General features: G+C 72.7%; 3 protein-coding genes across 9 annotated transcripts in view; 2 read left to right on the forward strand and 1 right to left on the reverse strand.

Moving 5' to 3' along the window:
• ARHGEF1 (Rho guanine nucleotide exchange factor 1) overlaps positions 1–15,203 on the reverse strand; it is a 28,034-nt gene extending 12,831 nt beyond the window's left edge. The window contains exons 1-34 of one of the 5 annotated variants that reach the window (XM_075135004.1): positions 15,104–15,202; positions 14,275–14,455; positions 13,810–13,880; positions 13,593–13,682; positions 13,390–13,503; positions 13,001–13,099; positions 12,855–12,897; positions 12,425–12,530; positions 12,211–12,351; positions 11,665–11,694; positions 11,317–11,419; positions 11,140–11,233; positions 10,916–10,954; positions 10,497–10,658; positions 10,306–10,420; positions 10,102–10,113; positions 9,464–9,643; positions 9,097–9,281; positions 8,867–9,013; positions 8,706–8,788; positions 8,161–8,286; positions 7,954–8,068; positions 7,751–7,851; positions 7,578–7,655; positions 7,396–7,471; positions 7,145–7,312; positions 6,808–6,895; positions 6,635–6,736; positions 6,471–6,541; positions 6,219–6,371; positions 5,497–5,688; positions 5,264–5,415; positions 5,041–5,121; positions 4,290–4,797 (exon numbers count right to left, since the gene is read on the reverse strand). In XM_075135004.1, the coding sequence (XP_074991105.1) occupies positions 5,047–5,121; positions 5,264–5,415; positions 5,497–5,688; positions 6,219–6,371; positions 6,471–6,541; positions 6,635–6,736; positions 6,808–6,895; positions 7,145–7,312; positions 7,396–7,471; positions 7,578–7,655; positions 7,751–7,851; positions 7,954–8,068; positions 8,161–8,286; positions 8,706–8,788; positions 8,867–9,013; positions 9,097–9,281; positions 9,464–9,643; positions 10,102–10,113; positions 10,306–10,420; positions 10,497–10,658; positions 10,916–10,954; positions 11,140–11,233; positions 11,317–11,419; positions 11,665–11,694; positions 12,211–12,351; positions 12,425–12,530; positions 12,855–12,897; positions 13,001–13,099; positions 13,390–13,503; positions 13,593–13,682; positions 13,810–13,836 (3,267 nt within the window). In that variant the 5' untranslated portion in view covers positions 13,837–13,880; positions 14,275–14,455; positions 15,104–15,202 and the 3' untranslated portion in view covers positions 4,290–4,797; positions 5,041–5,046. Of the gene's footprint in view, positions 1–4,289; positions 4,798–5,040; positions 5,122–5,263; positions 5,416–5,496; positions 5,689–6,218; positions 6,372–6,470; positions 6,542–6,634; positions 6,737–6,807; positions 6,896–7,144; positions 7,313–7,395; positions 7,472–7,577; positions 7,656–7,750; positions 7,852–7,953; positions 8,069–8,160; positions 8,287–8,705; positions 8,789–8,866; positions 9,014–9,096; positions 9,282–9,463; positions 9,644–10,101; positions 10,114–10,305; positions 10,421–10,496; positions 10,659–10,915; positions 10,955–11,139; positions 11,234–11,316; positions 11,420–11,664; positions 11,695–12,210; positions 12,352–12,424; positions 12,531–12,854; positions 12,898–13,000; positions 13,100–13,389; positions 13,504–13,592; positions 13,683–13,809; positions 13,881–14,274; positions 14,456–15,103 lie in introns of those variants that run through there. The other 4 variants (XM_075135005.1, XM_075135006.1, XM_075135007.1 and 1 more) reach the window with 4 other exon arrangements.
• LOC142074376 (ETS domain-containing transcription factor ERF-like) lies at positions 1,397–3,620 on the forward strand. The gene is made up of 5 exons (XM_075134975.1): positions 1,397–1,460; positions 1,750–1,984; positions 2,646–2,835; positions 2,918–3,041; positions 3,247–3,620. Exons 1-5 carry the CDS (start codon positions 1,397–1,399, stop codon positions 3,618–3,620), a joined length of 987 nt encoding a protein of 328 aa, XP_074991076.1.
• Positions 15,204–16,985: 1,782 nt separating the features above from the next.
• CD79A (CD79a molecule) lies at positions 16,986–18,641 on the forward strand. 3 transcript variants are annotated; one of them, XM_075135026.1, is made up of 5 exons: positions 16,986–17,118; positions 17,515–17,946; positions 18,014–18,135; positions 18,227–18,295; positions 18,385–18,641. In XM_075135026.1, exons 1-5 carry the CDS (start codon positions 17,058–17,060, stop codon positions 18,496–18,498), a joined length of 798 nt encoding a protein of 265 aa, XP_074991127.1. In that variant the 5' UTR covers positions 16,986–17,057; the 3' UTR covers positions 18,499–18,641. The 3 variants fall into 3 exon arrangements, with proteins under 3 accessions (XP_074991127.1, XP_074991128.1, XP_074991129.1); XM_075135027.1 differs by having other exon boundaries at positions 18,017–18,135; XM_075135028.1 differs by lacking the exon at positions 16,986–17,118 and having other exon boundaries at positions 17,193–17,946.
• Positions 18,642–19,978: the final 1,337 nt, after the last annotated feature.

Consider the following 19,978-nt stretch of genomic DNA (forward strand, 5'->3'; position numbering starts at 1 on the left):
CGTGTGTGTAAGGGGAGGTATGGGTATAAGGGAGGTGTATACGCGTGTGCGGGAGGCGTGTGTAAGGGAAGTGCGTATAAGGGACGTACGTGTATAAAGGTGGTGTATATGTATGTGAGCGGTGTGTATATGTATATGAGCGGTGTATATATGTATAGGGGAGGTGTATACGCGTGCGAGGGAGGTGCGTGTGTGCCGCGGAGGCGTACAAGTGCCTGTGTGCATAAGGGGCACGTACACATGTGTAAGGGAAGCGAGCGGGTGGCAGGAGTACCAGGGAGGGGTGCGTGTAAGGGACGCGTACACACGCGTAAGGGTTGTGTATAGGGGCTTGTGTGTATAAAGGATGTGTGCATAGGGGCTTGTGCATGTAAGGGATGTATGTATAAAGGATGTGTGTATAGGGGACGTGTATACAAGGGATGTGTGTATAGGGGCTGTGTGTACAAGGGATGTGTGTATAAAGGGCGTGTGTATAGGGGACGTGTATACAAGGGCTGTGTGTATAAGGGATGTATGTATAGGGGCTGTGTGTATAAGGGATGTGTGTAAGGGCTGTGTGTATAAAGGGTGTGTGTATAGGGGCTGGGGGGGTGCGTGTGTGCGAGGGCCGCGTGCGGGCGTAGGTGCCGGCAGCGGGCGGGTGGGATGTGCGTATCATGGATGTGCGTATAGGGGCTGTGCATATAGGGGCTGTGCGTATAGGGGCTGTATGTGTATATAGGGGCTGTGTGTATAGGGGCTGTGTGTACAGGGGGGTGCGCGCGAGGGCCGCGCGCGGGCGTAGGTGCCGGCAGCGGGCGGGTGGCCGCGGGCCGCAATTCCCAGCGCTGCTCGTTAGTGCCGGCTGCGGGAGTTGAAAGCGCCGCAACCCGAATCAAAACTAACAAGGAAACGAGCCGCTGCCGGGGGGCACGGGGAGGGGGGCTGGGGGGGCAGGAATCCTCCCCGGGCCCCGAATCCTCCCCACGCCCCACCCCTGCACCCCCAAACCGCCCCTGCGCCCCAGCCCTGCACCCCCAAATCCTCCCCGCACACCTAAACCCCCCCTGCGCCCCAGCCCTGCACCCCCAAATCCTCCCCGCACACCTAAACCCCCCTGCGCCCCAGCCCTGCACCCTCAAATCCTCCCCGCACACCTAAACCTCCCCTGCGCCCCAGCCCTGCACCCCCAAATCCTCCCCGCACACCTAAATCCCCCCTGTGCCCCGTGCCCACACCCCCAAATCCCTCCCACACCTCATTCCTGCACCCCATCCCTGCCCCCCCATCCTCGCCCCCCCAAATCCCCCCCCATCCCCGCAGCCCCTCCCTCCCCGCTCGCCCCATGCCCCCCCCCCAGCAAGGCTGCGCCCCCAAACCCTCCCGTCGCCCCCCCGCAGGTGTGACCTGCGCCATGGACTGCAGCTGCGTCTCCGACCTGCTCCTCACCTCCCCGGTGCCGGCCCTCTGGACCCCAGGTACCCCACGGTGCCGCGGACACACGGACGGGGGGGACGGACACCGTCGGGGACGCCGCTGCGCCCCCGTCCCCCTGCACGGCACCAGCTCCCCCCTCCCCGTACACAGCGCGGCCCCCCGCTTGCGGCGCGGCTGGGAGCGGGGACACACGGGGACCTCGGTCACCGGGACATCGTCCCGGGCACCTCGGTGTCACCCAGCACCCCCAGGGCCCTCGCCCCGGCCCCCTGGGTCCCCGCTGCCCCCTGTCACGCAGACCCCCACTCACGGTCCGTCGCCCACCCGCAGGCTTCGCCTTCCCGGACTGGGCGTACAAGCCGGAGTCGAGCCCGGGCTCGCGGCAGATCCAGCTCTGGCACTTCATCCTGGAGCTGCTGCGGAAGGAGGAGTACCGGGAGGTGATCGCCTGGCAGGGCGACTACGGCGAGTTCGTCATCAAGGACCCCGACGAGGTGGCCCGGCTCTGGGGGGTCCGCAAGTGCAAGCCCCACATGAACTACGACAAGCTCAGCCGGGCCCTCAGGTGAGGCCTCCCTGGGGACCCGCACACCCCACCGGGACCCCCGTCCGTGCCCGTGGGGCGCCTCGTGGCTGGTGATGAGGGCGGCGGAGCTGGGGGATGCCGGGGGCACTGGGGATGCCGGGGGCACTGGGGATGCTGGGGGTACTGGGAATGCCGGGGGCACTGGGGATGCTGGGGGCACTGGGGATGCTGGGGGTACTTGGAATGCCGGGGGTACTAGAGATGCCGGGGGCACTAGAGATGCCGGGGGGTACTGGAGATGCTGGGGGTACTTGGAATGCCGGAGGTACTGGAGATGCTGGGGGTACTTGGAATGCCGGAGGTACTGGAGATGCTGGGGATACTCGGAATGCTGGGGGTACTGGAGATGCTGGGAGTACTGGGGATGCCGGGGGCACTGGAGATGCTGGGGGCACTGGGGATTCTGGGGGACACTGGGGATTCTGGGGGACACTGGGAATGCTGGGGGCACTCGGGATGCTGAGGATATTGGAAATGCTGGGGGCACTGGAGATGCTGGGGGCACTGGGTATCACTAGGGGACACTGGGGATCACTAGGGGGTACCGGGGGGCACTGGGGGGTACCGGTGGGCACCGGCGGGCACCGGGGGGTAGCGGGGGCACCGCCCCCCCGGCGCCCCCAGCCCCGCGCCCCCCCAGGTACTACTACAACAAGCGGATCCTGCACAAGACCAAGGGGAAGCGCTTCACCTACAAGTTCAACTTCAGCAAGGTGGTGCTGGTCAACTACCCGCTGCTGGACGTGGCCGGGGGGGCCCCGCTGCTGCTGGCCCCCGGGCCCTTCCCCGGGGGGGGGCACGGCCCCGACTGCGCCCCGCTCACCCCCGAGGTACGGGGGGCACCGGGGCGGGCACAAGGGAGGGAGGGGGGGGTCTCCGCTGGAACCCCCCCGCTCACCCCCGCCTCCGCAGACGCTGCAGTCGCTCTTCTGCGGCCCGCGCCCCGCCGACCCCCCCGGCCGGCCCCCCCTCTTCGAGCGCCAGCCCGAGGCCGAGAAGCTGCGGCTGGAGGTGGCCATGCCCTTCCTGGGCTCCGGTGAGCGCGGGGCGGCGGCGGCACCGGGGAGGGCGGGGGGACCGGGACGGGGAGGTGGCGGTGGGGACCCGGCCCTGACCCGGGGAGATGGCGGGTCCGGTCCCGGGAGGCGGTGGGGGGACCCCGGCCTTGTCCCAGCTCAGCACCGGGGGCCGGGAGGGGACAGCAGGGGGGTCCCGGTCCCGGCGCTGACGCCCCCCCGCAGGTCTCTCCGGCTACTCCAAGGCCCCGGCGCTGCTGGGGGCGTACGGGCGGCCGCCGGTGCCCGAGTACCCCTGGGGCTGGGGGCCCTACGTGCCCGGCGCGCTGCCGCTGCCCGGCTCCAAGCTGCCCGCCACCCTCTACCCGCCGCCCTTCTACCCGCCGCTGCCGCCGCCGCCGCCGCCGCCCGCCGCCCCGGTGACGGGATCGGTGACGGGACCGGTGACGGAGCCGGAGCCGTCGGGGCGGCCGCTGGAGCCGGGCTCGGACTCGGAGCTGGAGGTGACGGACGGCGGCGGCAGCAGCTCGGGGGACGAGGCTGGCAGCCCCCCGCCGCCGCCCACCGCCGGCCGCGGCAAGGGCCCGGCCCGCAGCTGAGCGCCCACCGACACGGCCCCCCGGAATGCGGGGGGACCCCGGCCTGCGGGCCGTGACCCCCCTGGGCGCGGGGGGACCCCATGATCCGGGGGGGCCGGGCGGACGGAGCCTGAACCCCCCCAAGATGTGGGGTCACCCCAGTGTCCAGGCCTGGACCCCCCCAGGATCCAGGGGGGGCCCCAGCATCTGGGCCCTGACCCCCTGCACCCCACGGGGGCAGGGCCCGGGGGGGGCCCTAACCCCCACCCCACAGGGGACAGAGCCGGGGGGGGACAGACTCCCACGCCCCCCGAGCGCGGACCCAGGCGTCCCGCGCTGTTTGGGGCCCCCCCTTTTTTAACCCCCACCCCGGGCGCAGGAGACGTCGCCCCCCCCCCCGCCCGCCACTGGAAGTGCAATATCGTCTGTGCCCCCCGTGCCCCCCGCTTGTGCGTCGTTGTGATGGAGGAACGAGCCCCCCGCCCCCCCGCGCCCCCCCTGTAAATACCCCCCAGCCTGTGTACGAGGCGGCCCCCCCGCCGCCCCCCCGGCGGCTGCTCAAGCAATAAAGTCACCTCGCTCGGCCTCGCCTCCGCCTCTGGGGGGGGCACGGGGGGGCCCAGGCAGCCGGGGGGGAGCCAGGAGGTGCAGGGGGCCCCCGCTGAACCCCCCCCAAAAGGACCAAGGGGGGCAGAAGCAACGACCGTTTATTTGGCATTTTCCCAGGTTCTTTGGTTTTCCGACGCACCCCAAACTCCCCCCCCAGGCTCGAGGGGGTGGGACACAGACCCCCCCGTCCCAGCGCCTGCTCACAGCAGTGGGGGGGCCTGGGGTCCCTGCAGTAGCAGAGGGGGGGCCGCCTCAGGGCCCCCCATTTTCTGTACAAAGGTTAAAAAACCAGCCCCACAGCGCAGGGGGTCCCCCCAGCCCCATATACCGGGGCCCCCCCAGTGCCCCCACCCCGCTGCAGTCCCATATATATATATTTATATAAAATCCCAGCAAATGTATAAAACCAAAAGAAACAGCGTGGGGGTGGGGGAGGCGCGGGGCCCCCCCAGATCGGTACCAGGGGAGGGGGGGCGCCCCCGGCGGCGCGGCGCGGGGCTACATACGAGTCAGGGTACGGCCCGCAGCCCCGAGCTGCTGCCCCACGGCGTGGGGTGAGGGGGGGCCCCGAATCCGCCGGGGGGGGGCCCTGGGGGGAGAGACAGAAGTGGGTCAGCGAGCCCGAGATGCGCCCCACGGCGAGCCGCGCCCCACGGCGTGATGCGCCCCACGTGAATCACGCGCCCCGCGGCACAAGGCAGCCCCCTTTTCCCCCCCCGGTGTAACGCAGCCTGCTCCGCGGCACCCCCGGCCCCACGGCACTCGCCCCACGGCACCCCCAGCCCCACAGCACTCGCCCCCCGGCCCCCCCGGCGCCCCGGCCCCCCCGTACCTGCCCTCATGTGAAGAGGCAGCCGGTGGAGCTGCGCTTGGCCAGGAACTCCTGCAGCTGCCAGTAATGCTCCTCGATTTCCTGGGGGCCCAGAGGCACAGCCGTTGGGGGGGGGCGCAGACCCACACCCCGTTGCAGGGGGGGCGCAGACCCACACCCCGTTGGGGGGCACGCAGAGCCACACGTCCCCTCAGGGACCCCCACTCCCCCCGCCGCCCCTCACCTTCAGCCTCTGCAGCGTCTCCTCCAGGCCCTGCAGCTCGTCCCCCAGCCAGGCCGCCTGCTGCGGGGGGAGCGCCAGGGGGGGCACGGGCCCCCCCGCCTCGGGCAGCCGGGACCCCCACTGTGGGGAGCGGGGGCCGTTGGGGGTGCCCCCTGCGAGGGAGAGAGAGAGGGGGGGTTACACCCCACAGTCCCCTCGTGCCCCCCCAAACCCCGTCCCCCCCCGACCCGTACCTGCAGCCCCCCCCTCGGGGCGCTGCCCGCGGCCCTCGCCCTCGCTCTCGGCCCCGTCACCCGCGTCCCGCCGCTCCTCCTCGGGGGGGGCCGGGCTGGGGCCCCCCCAGGTGTCCTCAGGGGGGGAGGCAGCCCCGTCACCGTCCCCTGCCGCCGGTGTCAGCCCCGGCAGCAGCTGCTTCAGCGCCGACACTGGGGGGCCGAAGGAAGGGTGAGGGGGCGGCCGTGGGGAGCAGGCAGCCGCAGAGATTGGGGTCTGGGGGCACAGCAGCAGGCTTGGGGCAGGGTCTGGGGGCACAGCAGCAGGGTTGGGGCAGGGTCTGGGGGCACAGCAGCAGGGTTGGGGCAGGATTTGGGGTCTGGGGGCACAGCAGCAGGCTTGGGGCAGGGTCTGGGGGCACAGCAGCAGGGTTGGGGCAGGGTTGGGGTCTGGGGGCACAGCAGCAGGCTTGGGGCAGGGTCTGGGGGCACAGCAGCAGAGTTGGGGCAGGGTCTGGGGGCACAGCAGCAGGGTTGGGGCAGGGTTGGGGTCTGGGGGCACAGCAGCAGGGTTGGGGCAGGGTCTGGGGGCACAGCAGCAGGGTTGGGGCAGGGTTGGGGGCACAGCAGCAGGGTGGGGGTCCGGGTTTGGGGTCTGGGGGCACAGCAGCAGGGTGGGGGTCCGGGTTTGGGGTCCAGGTCAGGGTCTGGGGGCCCGGCAGGGGTCCGCGCCTCCGTCTCACCTCTGCCCAGCGCGGCGGCGGCCAGGCCCCCCTCGCCGCCCGGCCGGGGGGGTCTCCGCAGGGCCAGCAGCTCCGCCAGCGCCCGCTCAGCCTCCCTCTTCTCGGGGCTCCCCTCGAACTCGGTGCCCTCCACCGCCCCGTCCTTCTCGCGCTCTGGGGGGGCACGGCCCGTCAGAGCCCCTGCCCCCCAGAGCCCCGCCCGGGGCCAGGCCGCCCGCCTGGCGGCGCTGCGCCCCCCGGACCCCCGCTCACCGTCCAGGGGCAGCGGCTCCTTCAGGGACCCCCCGTTCTCCGAGCTGCTCAGCAGCGGCTCCCGGTAACCGCTGCAGGGGGAAGGAGGGGGCTCAGGAAGAGCTTGACCCCACCCCCCGCACCCCAAAACCACCCCCCGCACCCCGAAACCGCCCCCCACTCACTAGATGGGGCTGTGGGGGCTCTGCCCCACGCGTGACGTCTTCGCCCGGTGGGACCCCGGCAGCTTGAGGGAGCCGGCCGTCTCGCTGATCATGGCGCACCAGCTGGGGGGGGAGACGGGGGTGAGCGCCCCCCCAATCCCGCGCCCCCCCAAACCCCGCGCCCCCCCGCTCACTTCTTCCTCTCCGAGACCGTCTGTGCCACCAGCTCGTAAATCTGGGCCCCGTTCTCCCAGCTGATGATGACGTAAAAGGCCTTGTGGTCTGGGGGGCAGCAAAAGGGGGTGTCGGGGGGGCATTTTGGGGTGACCCCAGCCCCCACGCTCCGCTCTGCCCCACACGTGTGCCCCATGAGCACCGCCCGACCAGTTCCTGCCACTCCAGCGAGCGCCCACCAGCCGCGCGCCCCCCTTGCCCACACAGACACCCCGTACTCCAAAACAAGCCCCGTACCCCCCAAAACACACCCTGCACCCCCAAAACAAGCCCCGTACCCCCAAACCAGCCCCCCACCTGTGGCGACCTCGCGAGTCATGGCGGAGCTGAGCTTGATGATGGGGCTCAGCATCTGCTTGCCGTCGGGCGTGGGCGTGATGGTGCGGCTGTGGCAGCGCAGCACCAGCCGCTCCTCCTGCCGCTGCAGCAGCACCAGCAGGTCGTCCAGCAGCAGCACGTGCACGTCTGGGGGGACCCCAAAACCCCAGGGGGGGTCAGCGGGGTGCTCTGCCACATCCCTGTCCCCCCCCATGGCCCCCCTCGCTCACCCACGGCCTTGTCCCGGGTGACGCGCCAGGTCAGCGGCCCCTCGTGCACCAGGTTCCTCTTGGTGATGTCCGAGTTCTGGGGACAGCGGGGAGTTGGGGGGGTCAGGGGGAGTTGGGGGGGTCAGGGGGGAGTTGGGGGAGCGGGACACCCCCCAAACCCCGCAGCAGCCCCTCCACCTCACCTTGAACTCGCTCAGCAGCGGGTCCATGCTCTGCTTCAGGTTGGAGAGGTCCAGGCGCCGCTGATAGTCCTTCAGCTTCTGCCAGGGGGAAGGGGGGAGTGAGGGGGGGGGAGAGGGGCTGGGGGGGGGCAGGGGGACCTGGGAGGGGACGGGGGGACACGGGGGGCCCTTACCATGAGGTTCTCCATGTCCCGCACCTCCTGGTTGACGTGGTTCAGGATCTGGCGGCAGCACTCGGCCGCCTGCTCCACCTTGGCCCGCTCGCCCGCAGCCTCTGGGGGGGACAGACGGACGGGTGGACGGACGGACAGGTGGGGGGGGTGTTGAGGGGGTTTGGGGGTGCGGCGCGGCCCCCCCGGCCCCCCGCCCCTCTCACCGGTGCACTTGGTGATGTTGTGCAGCAGCAGCGGGTACTTGGTGAGGCGCTGCATTTCGGTGGGGATGATGTCCTTCAGCTGCAGCCGGCGGCAGCGGGGCTGGCTCTCCGCCTCCTGGGGGATGCGACAGCGCTGGGGGGCACGGGGAGGGGGAACGGGGGGGTCTGGGGGTTCAGGGACCCCCCGGGGGGGACGTGGGGCCACACCTGGATGAACTGGCTGAAGCGGGTGTCCTTGCGCTGCTTGGCCTTGAGCTGCTCCAGGGCGAAGGACTGGCGGCTGCAGAAGCGCGCCGAGATCTTCTGGAACCAGCTGCCCTCCGTGCCCTCGAACTGGGGAGGGGGGGCTCGCGTCAGCCCCGCGCGCTCCCCCCGCACGCTTCCACGCGACCCACACGCTCGTGTCAGCCCCACACGCTCGCTCTGCGCGCCCCGCACGCCTACCCCGTGCGTTCAGCCCTGCACGCTTACTCTGCATGCTTGGTGAGTCCCACACGTTGACGCCGCACGCTCGCCTCAGCCCCGCGTGCTGACGTGAACCCCGCACGCTCACGCATACCTGCTCACACGCGCCCCGCACGCTCACGCGAGTTTGCTGCCAGCGGCCTCGCTCGCTACCACAAATCCCAGGCGCTCCGTGGATCCTGCACGCTCGCACCCGCCCCGCACGCTCGCGTGAACCCGCTCACGCCAGCTCCTATCGCTCCAGCGGCTCCGCGCGCTCACGCAACGCCAGGCGCGCGCGCCCTCACCCGCGCCAGCAGCACGTCCCCGATCTCCGAGATGACGTAGCCGCTCTCCTCACGCAGCTTCTTCAGGCTGTCGAGGAAGAGGGCTGGGGCAGGGCGGGGCTCGGACCCCCCCGGTCCCCCCCTCCCGCCGCCGCCGCCACACCCCCGGCCCCCCGACTCACTGTGCACCTCCACCAGGTCCTCCAGGCTGGGGAAGATGTTGGAGAGCTCGTGCTCGTCGAAGAAGGCCTCCCGCAGCATGGGCTGGTAGAAGACCTCCAGCAGGACGCGCAGCATGCGCACGTGGGCGTGCTCCGTCAGGAACAGCTCTGGGGGGCGGCGGGGGGGTCAGCCCGGCAGGTGGGGGTCCCGGGGCGGGGCGGGGGTCCCCGCGCGGGGCCGGGGGTCTCACCGTTGATGACTTCTTGCCGCTTGACTTCGCTCTTCTTCAGCCTGAGGAGGGCGTCGGGGGCGGCGAGCTGCCGCCAGGGCGGCGGCTCCAGCTCCAGCTCCGCAACGCGCGGCTCAGTCTCCTCAGACTGGGTAGGCAGAAAGGACTGCGGGGGCTCGCCCCCCCCCGGCCCCCCCGGCTCCAGGCTGCGGGGACAGAGAGGGGAAGGGGGGGGCTTCAGCGCCGGAGCGGGCGGGCGGCGAGCCCGGGGCGCCCACCCTCCCACCCCAAACCCCGTGGCGGGGGGGCCGGGCGGTGATCCTGGGGTGCTCCCCCCCCACCCAAAATCCCCCGCGGGCGGGGGGGCTGCCGGGCGCCCGCCACCTACGTGGGTCGGCGGCGGCCGGGCGGGGGCGCGGGCCCCTCCTCCGGGCGGGTGGCGCGGGCGGCCGCCTGCAGGTCGACGTCGCTGCGGGAGCGCGGCTGCTTGCCCTTGGCCGAGCCGCGCTGGGAACGCTTCCGCTCGTACGTGCGCAGGCTCTCCGAGCGCCCCAGCTTCCCCGGCAGCCTGCGGGGCGCGGCGGGGCGGGGGGGGCGAGGGGGGGGCGCCCCGCGGCGGGCGGGAAGCCAAGGGGGCGGACGCGGACACGCGGACACGCGTCCCCAGCGGGACAGACGGACGGGAGGACGGGGACAGGCAGCACAGAGAGCACGGGGGGAGCGGCGCCCGGGGGGAGCGTGCGGGGGGAGCGGGCGTGCACAGATGGCGGTGGGGGGGGAGAGAGACGGCGTGAGATCTCCTGGGGGGGCCATGCGTCCGATTCGGGGGGCGCGGAGCCATGCATCAGCCCGGGGGGCCTGGGGGGAGGGAGGGGGCCGGGGGGCGCCCCCCCGCCGGCGCTTGGGCCGGGCCGTGGGGCTGGGGGGGCCCCGGTACTTAGCTGAGTCGGCGGGTGGCTCTAAGTGACCGTCCCCCGGCACCGTCGCGCCCCCCAGGCATGCAAGGGGGGGCCGGGGGTCACCAACCTGATCCGTCTTCTGGGGAGAGAGAGCGGGTTAGGGGGCGTGGGGGGGGCAGCAGCCAAGCTGGGGGGGGACAGGGGAGGGCCCCCGCGCCCCCCTTCTCCCCACGGCCTTCGGCCCGGGCGGGGGGTACTAATTTGCGGGGTCGCTCGCTGAACCAGGGACGGGGGGGACCAGGTGCCCCCCAGCAGAAAGGGGGCGTCTCACCTCTCGTTCTCGGCCCCCTCCTCCGTGGGGTGCTGCTCGCCGGCGGGGGGCTCCGTGGGGCAGAGGCCTCGCGGGGGGGCGTCTCCCAGCTCCGAGGAGCCCGGGGGGTCTGAGCCTACGGGGTGGGAGGGGGAGATGAGCTGGGGGAACGCCAAGGGCCCCCCACCCCAAGCCCGCGGCCCCCCCCTCACCTGGGTCGCCCTCAGCGCCCTCCCCCGGCGGGGGGTTGATGGTGACGGCCACGCTGGGGGGATCGGGGGTCCCGGCTGCCCCCCCTCTGGGCCGCGCCGCCCCCCCGTCCGTCCTCTCGGCGGCCTTCGGGCCCCTCCTCTCGGGGTGCGGCGCCTTTTCGGCTGGGGGGTGCCGGGGTGGGGGTCAGTAAAATCCCCTCACCCCCCCCAGATATCTCCTTCAAACCCTGCCCCCCCGAATCTGGCCCCCCCGCCCCTGAGGACCCAGGCGGTGGGGGACGGGGTGTCGGCATGCGGGGCGGGGGTTAGCGTATGACGGGGGAGAGCGCTCGGGCCCCCCCGGGGGGTGGGGGTTAATGGGGTGAGGGGCTGAGCCCCCCCAGGGGTGGGGGTCCCATGCGGGGCGGCGGGAGGGGTACCTTCGCCCTCAGGGACTTTGCTTTGCCTGAAATCGGCATCTGCAAGAGAGAAAACGAGGAGGGGGGAGCTGAGGGGGCGGGGGCGAGGGGGGGGCCGGGCTGAGCCCCCCGGCGTCTCCCCCAGGCTGGCAGCAGGGCCTCCGGCGTGCGGCTGTGGGGAGAAATGGCGGGGAGGGGGGCGTGAAGAAGGCGGGAAGGGGGCCCCCCCGTGGCCCCCCACTTACTGTGGGCGTCCCGGCCCCAGAGGGCTGCCCCCGGCAGGCTGAAGCCCTTCCGCGACTTCGCCTGCAGTTCGTCCGCCTTCTTGCTCCCCGAAATCTGCGGGGAGAGGGGGGGGTCAGAGGGAATTGGGGGGGGGTCAGAGGGAATTGGGGGCCCTCCCTGCCCCGGGGGGGTCTCACCTTTTTGCGGAAAAAGTTGGACTTGGATTTCTTGCCATCGCCCAGTTTGGTTTTAACCCCCAGGTACTTCATGTAGGTTACGATGGCGCCGAAGATGGCGGAGCTGGGAGGGGGACGGGGGTGAGAGAGGCTGGGGGGGGGCCGCGGTTCCACCCCGGCGGGGGACAAATGTTGCCCCCCATGTCCCCACAGCCTGCGACCCCTAGGAGGCTGGGGGGCAGAGAGCACCCCTGCTCCGTCAGGGGCCCCTCAGGAGCCCCCTGACCCACACACAGCCCCCCACCGCCTCACAGCGCCCCCAGACGCCCCCCGCGCCCCCCCAAAGCCGACCCGAAACGCTTCCCTCACCTTTTCTCCTCGTCGGAAGAAATGGTGAGGCTGGAGAAAGGAGGAGAGTGTGAACCCAGGCGCCCGGGGAGCCCGACCCCCCCCGCATCGCGCCTCAGCCCCCCCTTGCCCCGCGGCAGCACCGGGGTCCCCCCGCTGGCCCCTCACCGGCAGGCCAGCCCCATGTCGGTGTGTCAGTGCCGGGCGCTGGAGCATGATCCGGTAAGGAGACGCGTGCGTGTGCTGGGACGGACTGGGACGGACTGGGCTGGGGTGGGGAGGGTCGGGGGGGTTTATACCGAGCCGGGGCTGATGCAATCGGGAGCAATACACAGGACAAGGGGGGGTGGGAAGGAAAGGGGGGGTCTCCCCCTCCCCAGCCCGCCGCAGCTGGCTCCGGTCTGGGACCGGCGCCCGGCAGGGGAGGGCGGCCAGATGTGGCGGAGGGAGGGGACTGCCGAAAAGCTGGGACGGGGCTTCGGGGGGGTTAGCCAGCTCGGGGGGGTCACCCGGCGTCGGAGAGGCGGTTACCCGGTTGCGGGGGGGTCCCCGGGGCGCCCCACTCACTGCATCTCCTCCAGGCGGGCCAGCAGCACCTCCGCCAGCTGCTTCTCCTTGGCCTCGCGGATGCCGTGGTCCCGGGTGCGGTAGGACTCCAGCTCCGTCAGCTCCTGCTCCCCCGGCGTCATCCCCATCAGCCGCTTGGACCTGCGGGAGGGGGCGTCAGCCGGCGGGGGGCCGCCCCCGAGCCCCCCGCCCCTGCCGGGGCCTCCCCCCCCACCTGAAGTCCTCCAGCTGCCGGGAGATCTCGGGCTCCTGGAAGGCCTGGATCTCCTGCAGGTACCGGCGCTGCACCTCGTCCGACAGCAGCTCGGGGCGCGTCCGATCTGGCGGGGAGGGGGCGTCAGCCGCCGGCGCCCCCCGCCCCGGCCCCTTGGGGGTCTCGACCCCCGCGGCCCCCGGGAGGCGGCGCTGCCTCGCGCCGCCGGCCCCCCCGGCCCCCCCTCGCAGCCGCGGCCCCATGAGCTCACCCTGGCTGGGGCTTCCCAGGCGGCTTCCGGCCTCGGCCGCAGCCAGCTGGGTGCGGCGGGTGGAGGAAGGGCCAGGGCGGCGGGTGCCGGGGGGCGCTGGGGGCCCCCCAAAAGGAGGGGGGCTTTGGAGGGGAGCAGGAGGTCGAGCCGTAGCCCCCCCAGCAGCGGGGTTTCACTCACCCAGTTCGAACTGCACCTGGTGGGGGACGGGCACCCGCAGCAGCTGCAAGAGAGGGGGGTGAGGATGCAGGCGCCCCCCCGCCGAGGCCCCCGCGGGGCGGGGGGGGCTGCGGGGGTGTACGGGGGGGGCTGCAGGGGACACTCACCCCCGCCTTGTCCAGGAACATGTGGCAGAACTCCAGGAACTGCTTCTTGCCCTCCTTGGGGTTCATCCTGCGCAGCATGTCCACGTGCAGGTAGCAGAGCTGGGGGGTGGAGGGGGGGCACGGGCAGGGGTGAAGGCAGGGCGACCCCCCCCTGCTCCCCCCAAGCCCCCAAACCTTCCCCCTCCCCAGTATTTTACCTCAGCTCCAGCCCCTGCCAGCGGGGAGGGGGGAACAGAGAGAAGAGGTTATTCGAGGGGAGGCGGGGGGGCAGCCGCTCACCCATGGGCGCACCCCCGGGGGCGTTCGCACACTTGTGGGGGGCCCCCCTGCACCCCCCCACCACAGTGACCCCCCCTGCGCCGCGGTGACCCCCCCTGTGCCGTGCTTACCACGGGGCAGGAGTCAAACTGGAGGACGACGTGCTGCAGGAAGGCCATGAGATAGGCCGGGTGCTGCCGGACCAGCTCCAGGCTCTGGAACAGGCTGTTCTGGTCGTCGGGGTTCTGGGGAGGGAGTGAGGGGGGGCGGTCAGGCTCTGGGGACCCCCCCAGTGCTGACAGGTCACCTGGTGTACCCCCCGGCCCCAGCTCACCGGCTCAATGTCATTCTCAAAGTCCTCGTCCTCGGCGCCGATGATGGCCACGACCGAGCCACCGGCACCACGAGCGCCCGCCGCTGGGCTCTGGGGAGAGACGGGGCACCGTGAGGCGGGGGGGGGGCATCGGGGGGGCCCCCCAGCAAGAACGGCCTCTCGGGGGGCTCTGGGTCCCCCTCTGGAGCACAGCACCGGGGCGGGGGCAACCACTCACCCCGTTAAAGGCCTCCTCCGGCTCCATGCTGCCCGCGGGGGGGTCCCGTCCTGCGGCTGGCGGCGTCAGAGCTGCGGGCAGAGAGGGCATCGCAGGGCAGGGGGGGGGGACACTTGAGATGAGTTTGTGGGGTCTCAGGCCCCCCCCGGCAGCAGGCGGGCGGTTTGGGGGCACGGGCGGGCGGAGGTGCTCTCCCCGCCCCCGGCGCTGAGGCCGGGGGGGGCCAGGGGGCGGCGCCCGCTCTCAAAGGGGCTCTGTGCCGCACAAAGGGCCCCATTGAGAGCCCCGCGGCAGGGGGGGGCCCGCGCCGGCCCCCCGCGCTCACGCCCGCCCATGCACCCCTCTGCTCCGCCGGCCGGGGGACGGCGCTTCGGGGGGCAGCCCCCGGGGGGGCACTTTGGGGGCACACCGGGGGTGATCCAGCGCTGCCCCCACCAAAAACCACCCCCCCGCCCTCCCACCTACCTGTTTCCGAGCTGGCGAAACGATCCTGGCGGGGCAGGAAATGTGGCAACCCCCCCCCGGCCCCGCCGAGCAGGGGGGCCGCCCCCGAGGAGCGGGGGGCAGCGGCGGGGGGTCAGGCTCTTCGGGGTGCCAGGCTCTTCGGGGTGCCCCACGCCCCACGGCGGAAAGGCGTCTCCCCGAGCTGTAAAACAAAGTGGCGGCCCCCAGATTATTTACGGAGCGAGCGAGGCTTCCTGCAGGAAGTGATGTGCAGCGCGGCGGCAACAGCCCCCAGCCTCCCCCCCCACGGCGCGATGGCCCCCGCGCACCCCTGCCCCGCGGCGCCCGGTCCCACCCCACGGCGCTGACAGGGCCTTGGCCCACGGCGTGGCAGCGCCCCGCGGCTGACGGGACCCCCCGGTCCTGCCCCTCACCTCTGCCCCACAGCCCCGCGGCCCGGCTGGCGGCGGTGCCGGCCGCTGCCCTGTCCCCGTTGGCCGCTGCCCAGCGCGGACGCGGGGGGGCTGGCGGCGAGGGGCAGCGGGGCCCCCCCCGGGGCTGTGGGGGCGTCACTCGGGGGGACAGGCCCATCCAAACGCCTCCGGGACCCCCGGCACTGCCAGGCCGCCGGGGAGGGCGAGAGCCGTGCCCCCAGCCCCCCCCGTGGGGAAGCCCCGCTCTCCACTGGTGACAAGCGTGGGGGGCGGCCCCGGAGGCACCCCAGGTGCCCCCCGCCCCACGGGCGCTGCCCCCGGCCCCACGTACCCTCCGGGCCCCAGGCGTGTCCCCCCCCCGGCGCCGCGGCGGCCCGGCAGGAAGCGGCCACTTCCGCCGCCGCGGGGGCACTCACCGGGCGGGCCGGGCCGCGCTCCGCTCCCCGCGCCGGGCCGGGCCGAAGCGGGCCGGGCCGGGCCGGGCCGTAGCGGGCTGCAGCGGGCCGTACCGGGCCGGTCGGGCCGTGCCGGGGCGCAGGAACCCGCGTCCTGTGGCGGGCAGGTCCCGCCCTCCGCCCCCGCCCCTTCCCGGCGCTTCCTGCGGGAGGAGCGAGGCCGAGACCGCCCCGCGCCCCGCCCGGGGCCGCGCACCCCGGGGAAGCCCCGGGGCCCTCAAACCCGGCACCCCGGGGACCCCGGCACCATCACAGCCCTGAGGCCCCTCAGAGCCTCAACCCCCGAGGCGAGACCCCTGCACCCCGGGACCCCCGAAACCCCAGAGCACCTAAACACCGGAGGCCCCTGCACCCCCTAAACCCCTGCACCCCCTAAACTCCAGAGCCCCCTGAGACCCTAAGCCCCCGAGCCTTGGGACCCCTAAATCCCAGAGCCCCTAAACCCCAGAGCCCCCTGCACCCCCTAAACCCCTGCACCCCCTAAACTCCAGAGCCCCCTGAGACCCTAAGCCCCCGAGCCTTGGGACCCCTAAATCCCAGAGCCCCTAAACCCCAGAGCCCCCTGCACCCCCTAAACTCCAGAGCCCCCTGAGACCCTAAGCCCCTGAGCCTTGGGACCCCTAAATCCCAGAGCCCCCTGCACCCACTAAACCTAGAGCTCCCTGAACCCCTAAACCCCTGCACCCCCTAAACCCCAGAGCCCTCTGCACCCCCTAAACTCCAGAGCCTCCTGTGCCCCTGACACCCTGGACCCCCTAAATCCCAGAGCCCCCTGAGTCCCTGGAACCCCTAAACCCCTGCATCCCCTAAACCCCAGAGCCTCCTGAGCCCCTAAACCCCAGAGCGCCCTAAACCCCAGAGCGCCCTAAACCCCAGAGCCTCCTGAGCCCCTAAACCCCAGAGCGCCCTAAACCCCAGAGCGCCCTAAACCCCAGAGCCTCCTGAGCCCCTAAACCCCTGCACCCCCTAAACCCCAGAGCCTCCTGAGCCCCTAAACCCCAGAGCCCCCTAAATCCCAGAGCCGTCTGCACCCCCTAAACTCCAGAGCCCCCTGACACCCTGGACCCCCTAAATCCCAGAGCCCTCTGCACCCCCTAAACTCCTGCACCCCCTAAACTCCAGAGCCCCCTGTGCCCCTGACACCCTGGACCCCCTAAACCCCAGAGCCCCCTAAACCCCAGAGCCCTCTGCACCTCCTAAACTCCAGAGTCCCCTGTGCCCCTACACCCTGGACCCCCTAAACCCTAGAGCCCCCTGCACCCCATAAACCCCTGCACCCCCTAAACCCCAGAGCTCCCCTGCACCCGAGCCCCGGCACCCCTAAACCCCAGAACCCCCTGAGCCCCTAAACCTCAGAGCCCCCTGAGTCCCTGGAACCCCTAAACGCCAGAGCCCCCTGCACCCCCTGAGCCCCCTAAACCCCTGACACCCTGGCCCCCAGAGCCCTGGAACCCCTAAACCAGAGAGCCCCCTGCACCCCCTAAACCCCAGGCCCCCCAGAGCCCCCTGAGCCCCCAGGGCCCCCCTAAACGCCAGAGCCCCCTGCACCCCCTGAGCCCCCTAAACCCCTGACACCCTGGCCCCCAGAGCCCTGGAACCCCTAAACCAGAGAGCCCCCTGCACCCCCTAAACCCCAGGCCCCCCAGAGCCCCCTGAGCCCCCAGGGCCCCCCTAACCCTGCACCCCAAACCCGTGTACCCCAGATCCCCCCCCAGGTCCCATGGGTGTCCCCGCAGCCCCCCGGTCTCTGGGGTGGGCTGTGGGGTGATGTTGGGGTGGGGCGGGGGACGACGCCGTGGGGTGGCCCACCCCGCCGCGCGCCCCGCCCGCCGCAGCCCCCCGGGAGGGCGGGCGCGGGCACCGGGGCGCATCTCCTCCAGCGGGGCCCAGCGCAGACGGCAGCGGCGGCAGCGACATGGCGGGCGCTCCCCCAAAACGGGGTGCCCCGCTCCCTCTCCTCCTCTGCCTCCTCCAAGGTAGGGGCCAGCGGGGAGGGGGCGCGGGGCCGCGGCGGGACGGGGGTCTCGGGGTACGGGCGCACAGGTCGGGGGGTCCCGTGGGTCCCCCCACCTCGCACCTCTAACGGGGGGAACCGCGCTGGCCCCTGACGTGCCCTGCGGCAGCGGTGACCCCAAAGGACGGCCAGCCGGCGGGGGGTTGGCACGGCGCCCCAAAAAGCAGTGGCCCCCGCAGCCCCCCGATTGCCAGCGTGTCCCCCGAGACACCCCGGAACAGCCCCGGCGCTTCCTGTCAACAGCGCCCGGCGCAGGAACCGAAACCGGGCCGGGGGTGTCAGGGCGGGGCCGGGCGGGACCCTCGCCCCCACGCTGGGGGCTCGGGGGGCCGCGGTGACCCCCCGCTGCCGCCCACAGGGTGCATCTGCTGGGCCTCCACGCCGGTGATGCCGCCGCTGGCCGCCTCCCGGCTGTCCCCCAGCCCCGTGACCGTGGAGAGCTACGGCAGCGCGGCGGCCCACTGCCTCCGCAGCGCCGGGGCGGTGACGGTGGAGGCCGGCCCCACGTCCCGCACCGCCGCCCTGGGGGACCACCTCAGCCTGGAGTGCCTGTTCCGGGCCCCCCGGGACGCCCGGGTGAGCTGGTACCAGCTGTGCCCCAGCCACAACTGCAGCCACCCCTCCGCCCTGGTGGAGGCCAGCTGGGCCGGCCGCCAGCTGCAGCGCGAGGAAGGCCGCGCCACCCTCACCTTCCTCCACCTCACGCACAACGACAGCGGCCTCTACTACTGCCGGGTGGAGGCCGGCGGGGCCGCCGGGCAGTCCTGCGGCACCTTCCTGCGGGTGCGCGGTGAGTGCCGGGGGGGCGGGGGCGGGGGGGCGTGCAGGGGGGCCGGGGCTGACCCCCCTCCCCACAGCAGACCCCGTGGCCGTGCCCTTCCTCAACATCAAGGAGTCCACCAAGAACCGGATCATCACGGCCGAGGGCGTCCTGCTGCTGCTCTGCGCCGTGGGGCCCAGCCTCTTCCTCCTCTTCAGGGTGAGGGGGCGCGCGGGGGGCGGTGGGGGGCCGGGGGGGGTCTGGGGGAGCCGCCACCCTCCCTAACTCTGCCCCTGCTCGGCGGCCGCAGAAGCGGTGGGCCAACGAGCGGCTGCTGCAGATGAAGAAGAGCGCCTTCGAGGAGGAGAACCTCTACGAGGTGAGCCGGGGGCCCCGCGCCCGACGGGGGGGCCGGGGAGGGGGCTGGCGCCCACCGGCCTGACCCCCCCGCCCCGTCCCCCTCCCCAGGGGCTGAACCTGGACGAGTGCTCCATGTACGAGGACATCTCGCGGGGGCTGCAGCCCACCTACCAGGACGTGGGCAGCCTCCACGCCACCGACGCGCAGCTGGAGAAGCCCTGAGGGGCGGGGGTCCTGCCGGACCCTCGCCCCCCGCACCCCCCTCCCCGCGCCCCTTCAGGCTTCACTTTGTTAGCACGAGGCTTGCTTGGCACGCCCCGCCCCCCAATAAACGAAGCTCCCGCCCCAATAAAGCTAACGAGCTGCCTGACGGCATCTGTGTGGTGTTGGGAGGGCCGCGCTCCACACCCAGGGAAACCGCCTCCCCCCCCACGCTTCCGCCTCCCTCCACCCCAGCTGCGCCGGCGGAGGTATTAATAAAACATTCGTCGGGAGGATAAACAGTGCGCGGGAGAGAGGCAGCGAGCGTGAAGCTTCCTCCGCTTCCTGCCAGCCCGCCGCAGGCCGCGGCGCAGCAGCAGCTGGGGGGGGTCCTGCTGCCGGGCGGCGGGGAGCAGCGCCCGGAGGTGCGGGCTCTCCTCCCCTCTCGGCACAGCTCAGCTGTCCTTCTGGGGGGAGGTCGGCGTCTCCCCATCGTCTGCCCTTGTCCTGCATGAATCCGTCTCCCTCCCACCGCAGCTCCTCACCTTCCCTCGGCTGTGGGGCGGGCACCGACGGCAAACTGGGGTGGTGGCCCAGCTGTGCATCAGTGGGGTCTCTGTGGCACTGGGGCTTCACTGGGTGTCCTCGGTGCAGCGGCTGTGCTGGGTGACAGTCCCCTCAGCCCCGGGGCTCTCTGGGCTCGTGGTCCCTTCATCCCCGGGGCTCTGTGGGGTGATGGTCCCCTCATCCCCGGGGCTCTGTGGGGTGATGGTCCCCTCAGCCCCGGGGCTCTCTGGGCTTGTGGTCCCTTCATCCCCGGGGCTCTGTGGGGTGATGGTCCCCTCATCCCCGGGGCTCTGTGGGGTGATGGTCCCCTCAGCCCCGGGGCTCTCTGGGCTCGTGGTCCCTTCATCCCCGGGGCTCTGTGGGGTGATGGTCCCCTCAGCCCCGGGGCTCTGTGGGGTGATGGTCCCCTCAGCCCCGGGTCCCTGTGGGCTCACGGTCCCCTCAGCCCCGGGTCCCTATAGGCTTACGGTCCCCTCAGCCCAAGGCCGCCGCTCACCTCAGGGCCGCAAGCGCTTCACCCGCTGCGCGAGCCCTTCCCGCCGCCGCGCCCCCAGCCAATCAGCGGCGGGAGCCTCGAGGCGGCGGGCCAATCCGCGGGCAGCGCGGGAAAGGCGAACGCCCCCCACCACCACCCGGGGCTCGCGCGCGCGAGCGGCTGCTTTCCAACGGCCGAGGCGCGAGGAGCGGCCCCGCCGCGCGCCGCCCGCAGGCCACGCCCCGGTGGGCGGGGCCTGTCGGGCCGTTGGCAGCGGCCGGAGGTGGGCGGGGGGCACTGGGGATACTGGGGGGGGGGGGCAATGGGGGGAAACGGGGGTCCTGAGGGGGGTCCTGGGGGGAGAATGAGGGTCCCTGGGAGGGGAGTGGGGGGGATCTGAGGGAGAAATGGGGGCCCTTGGGGGGGGCCCTGGGTATATTGAGGGGGTCCTGAGGGGGA

This window comes from Calonectris borealis, chromosome 35 (assembly GCF_964195595.1).
Source record: "Calonectris borealis chromosome 35, bCalBor7.hap1.2, whole genome shotgun sequence".
NCBI lineage: Eukaryota > Metazoa > Chordata > Aves > Procellariiformes > Procellariidae > Calonectris > Calonectris borealis.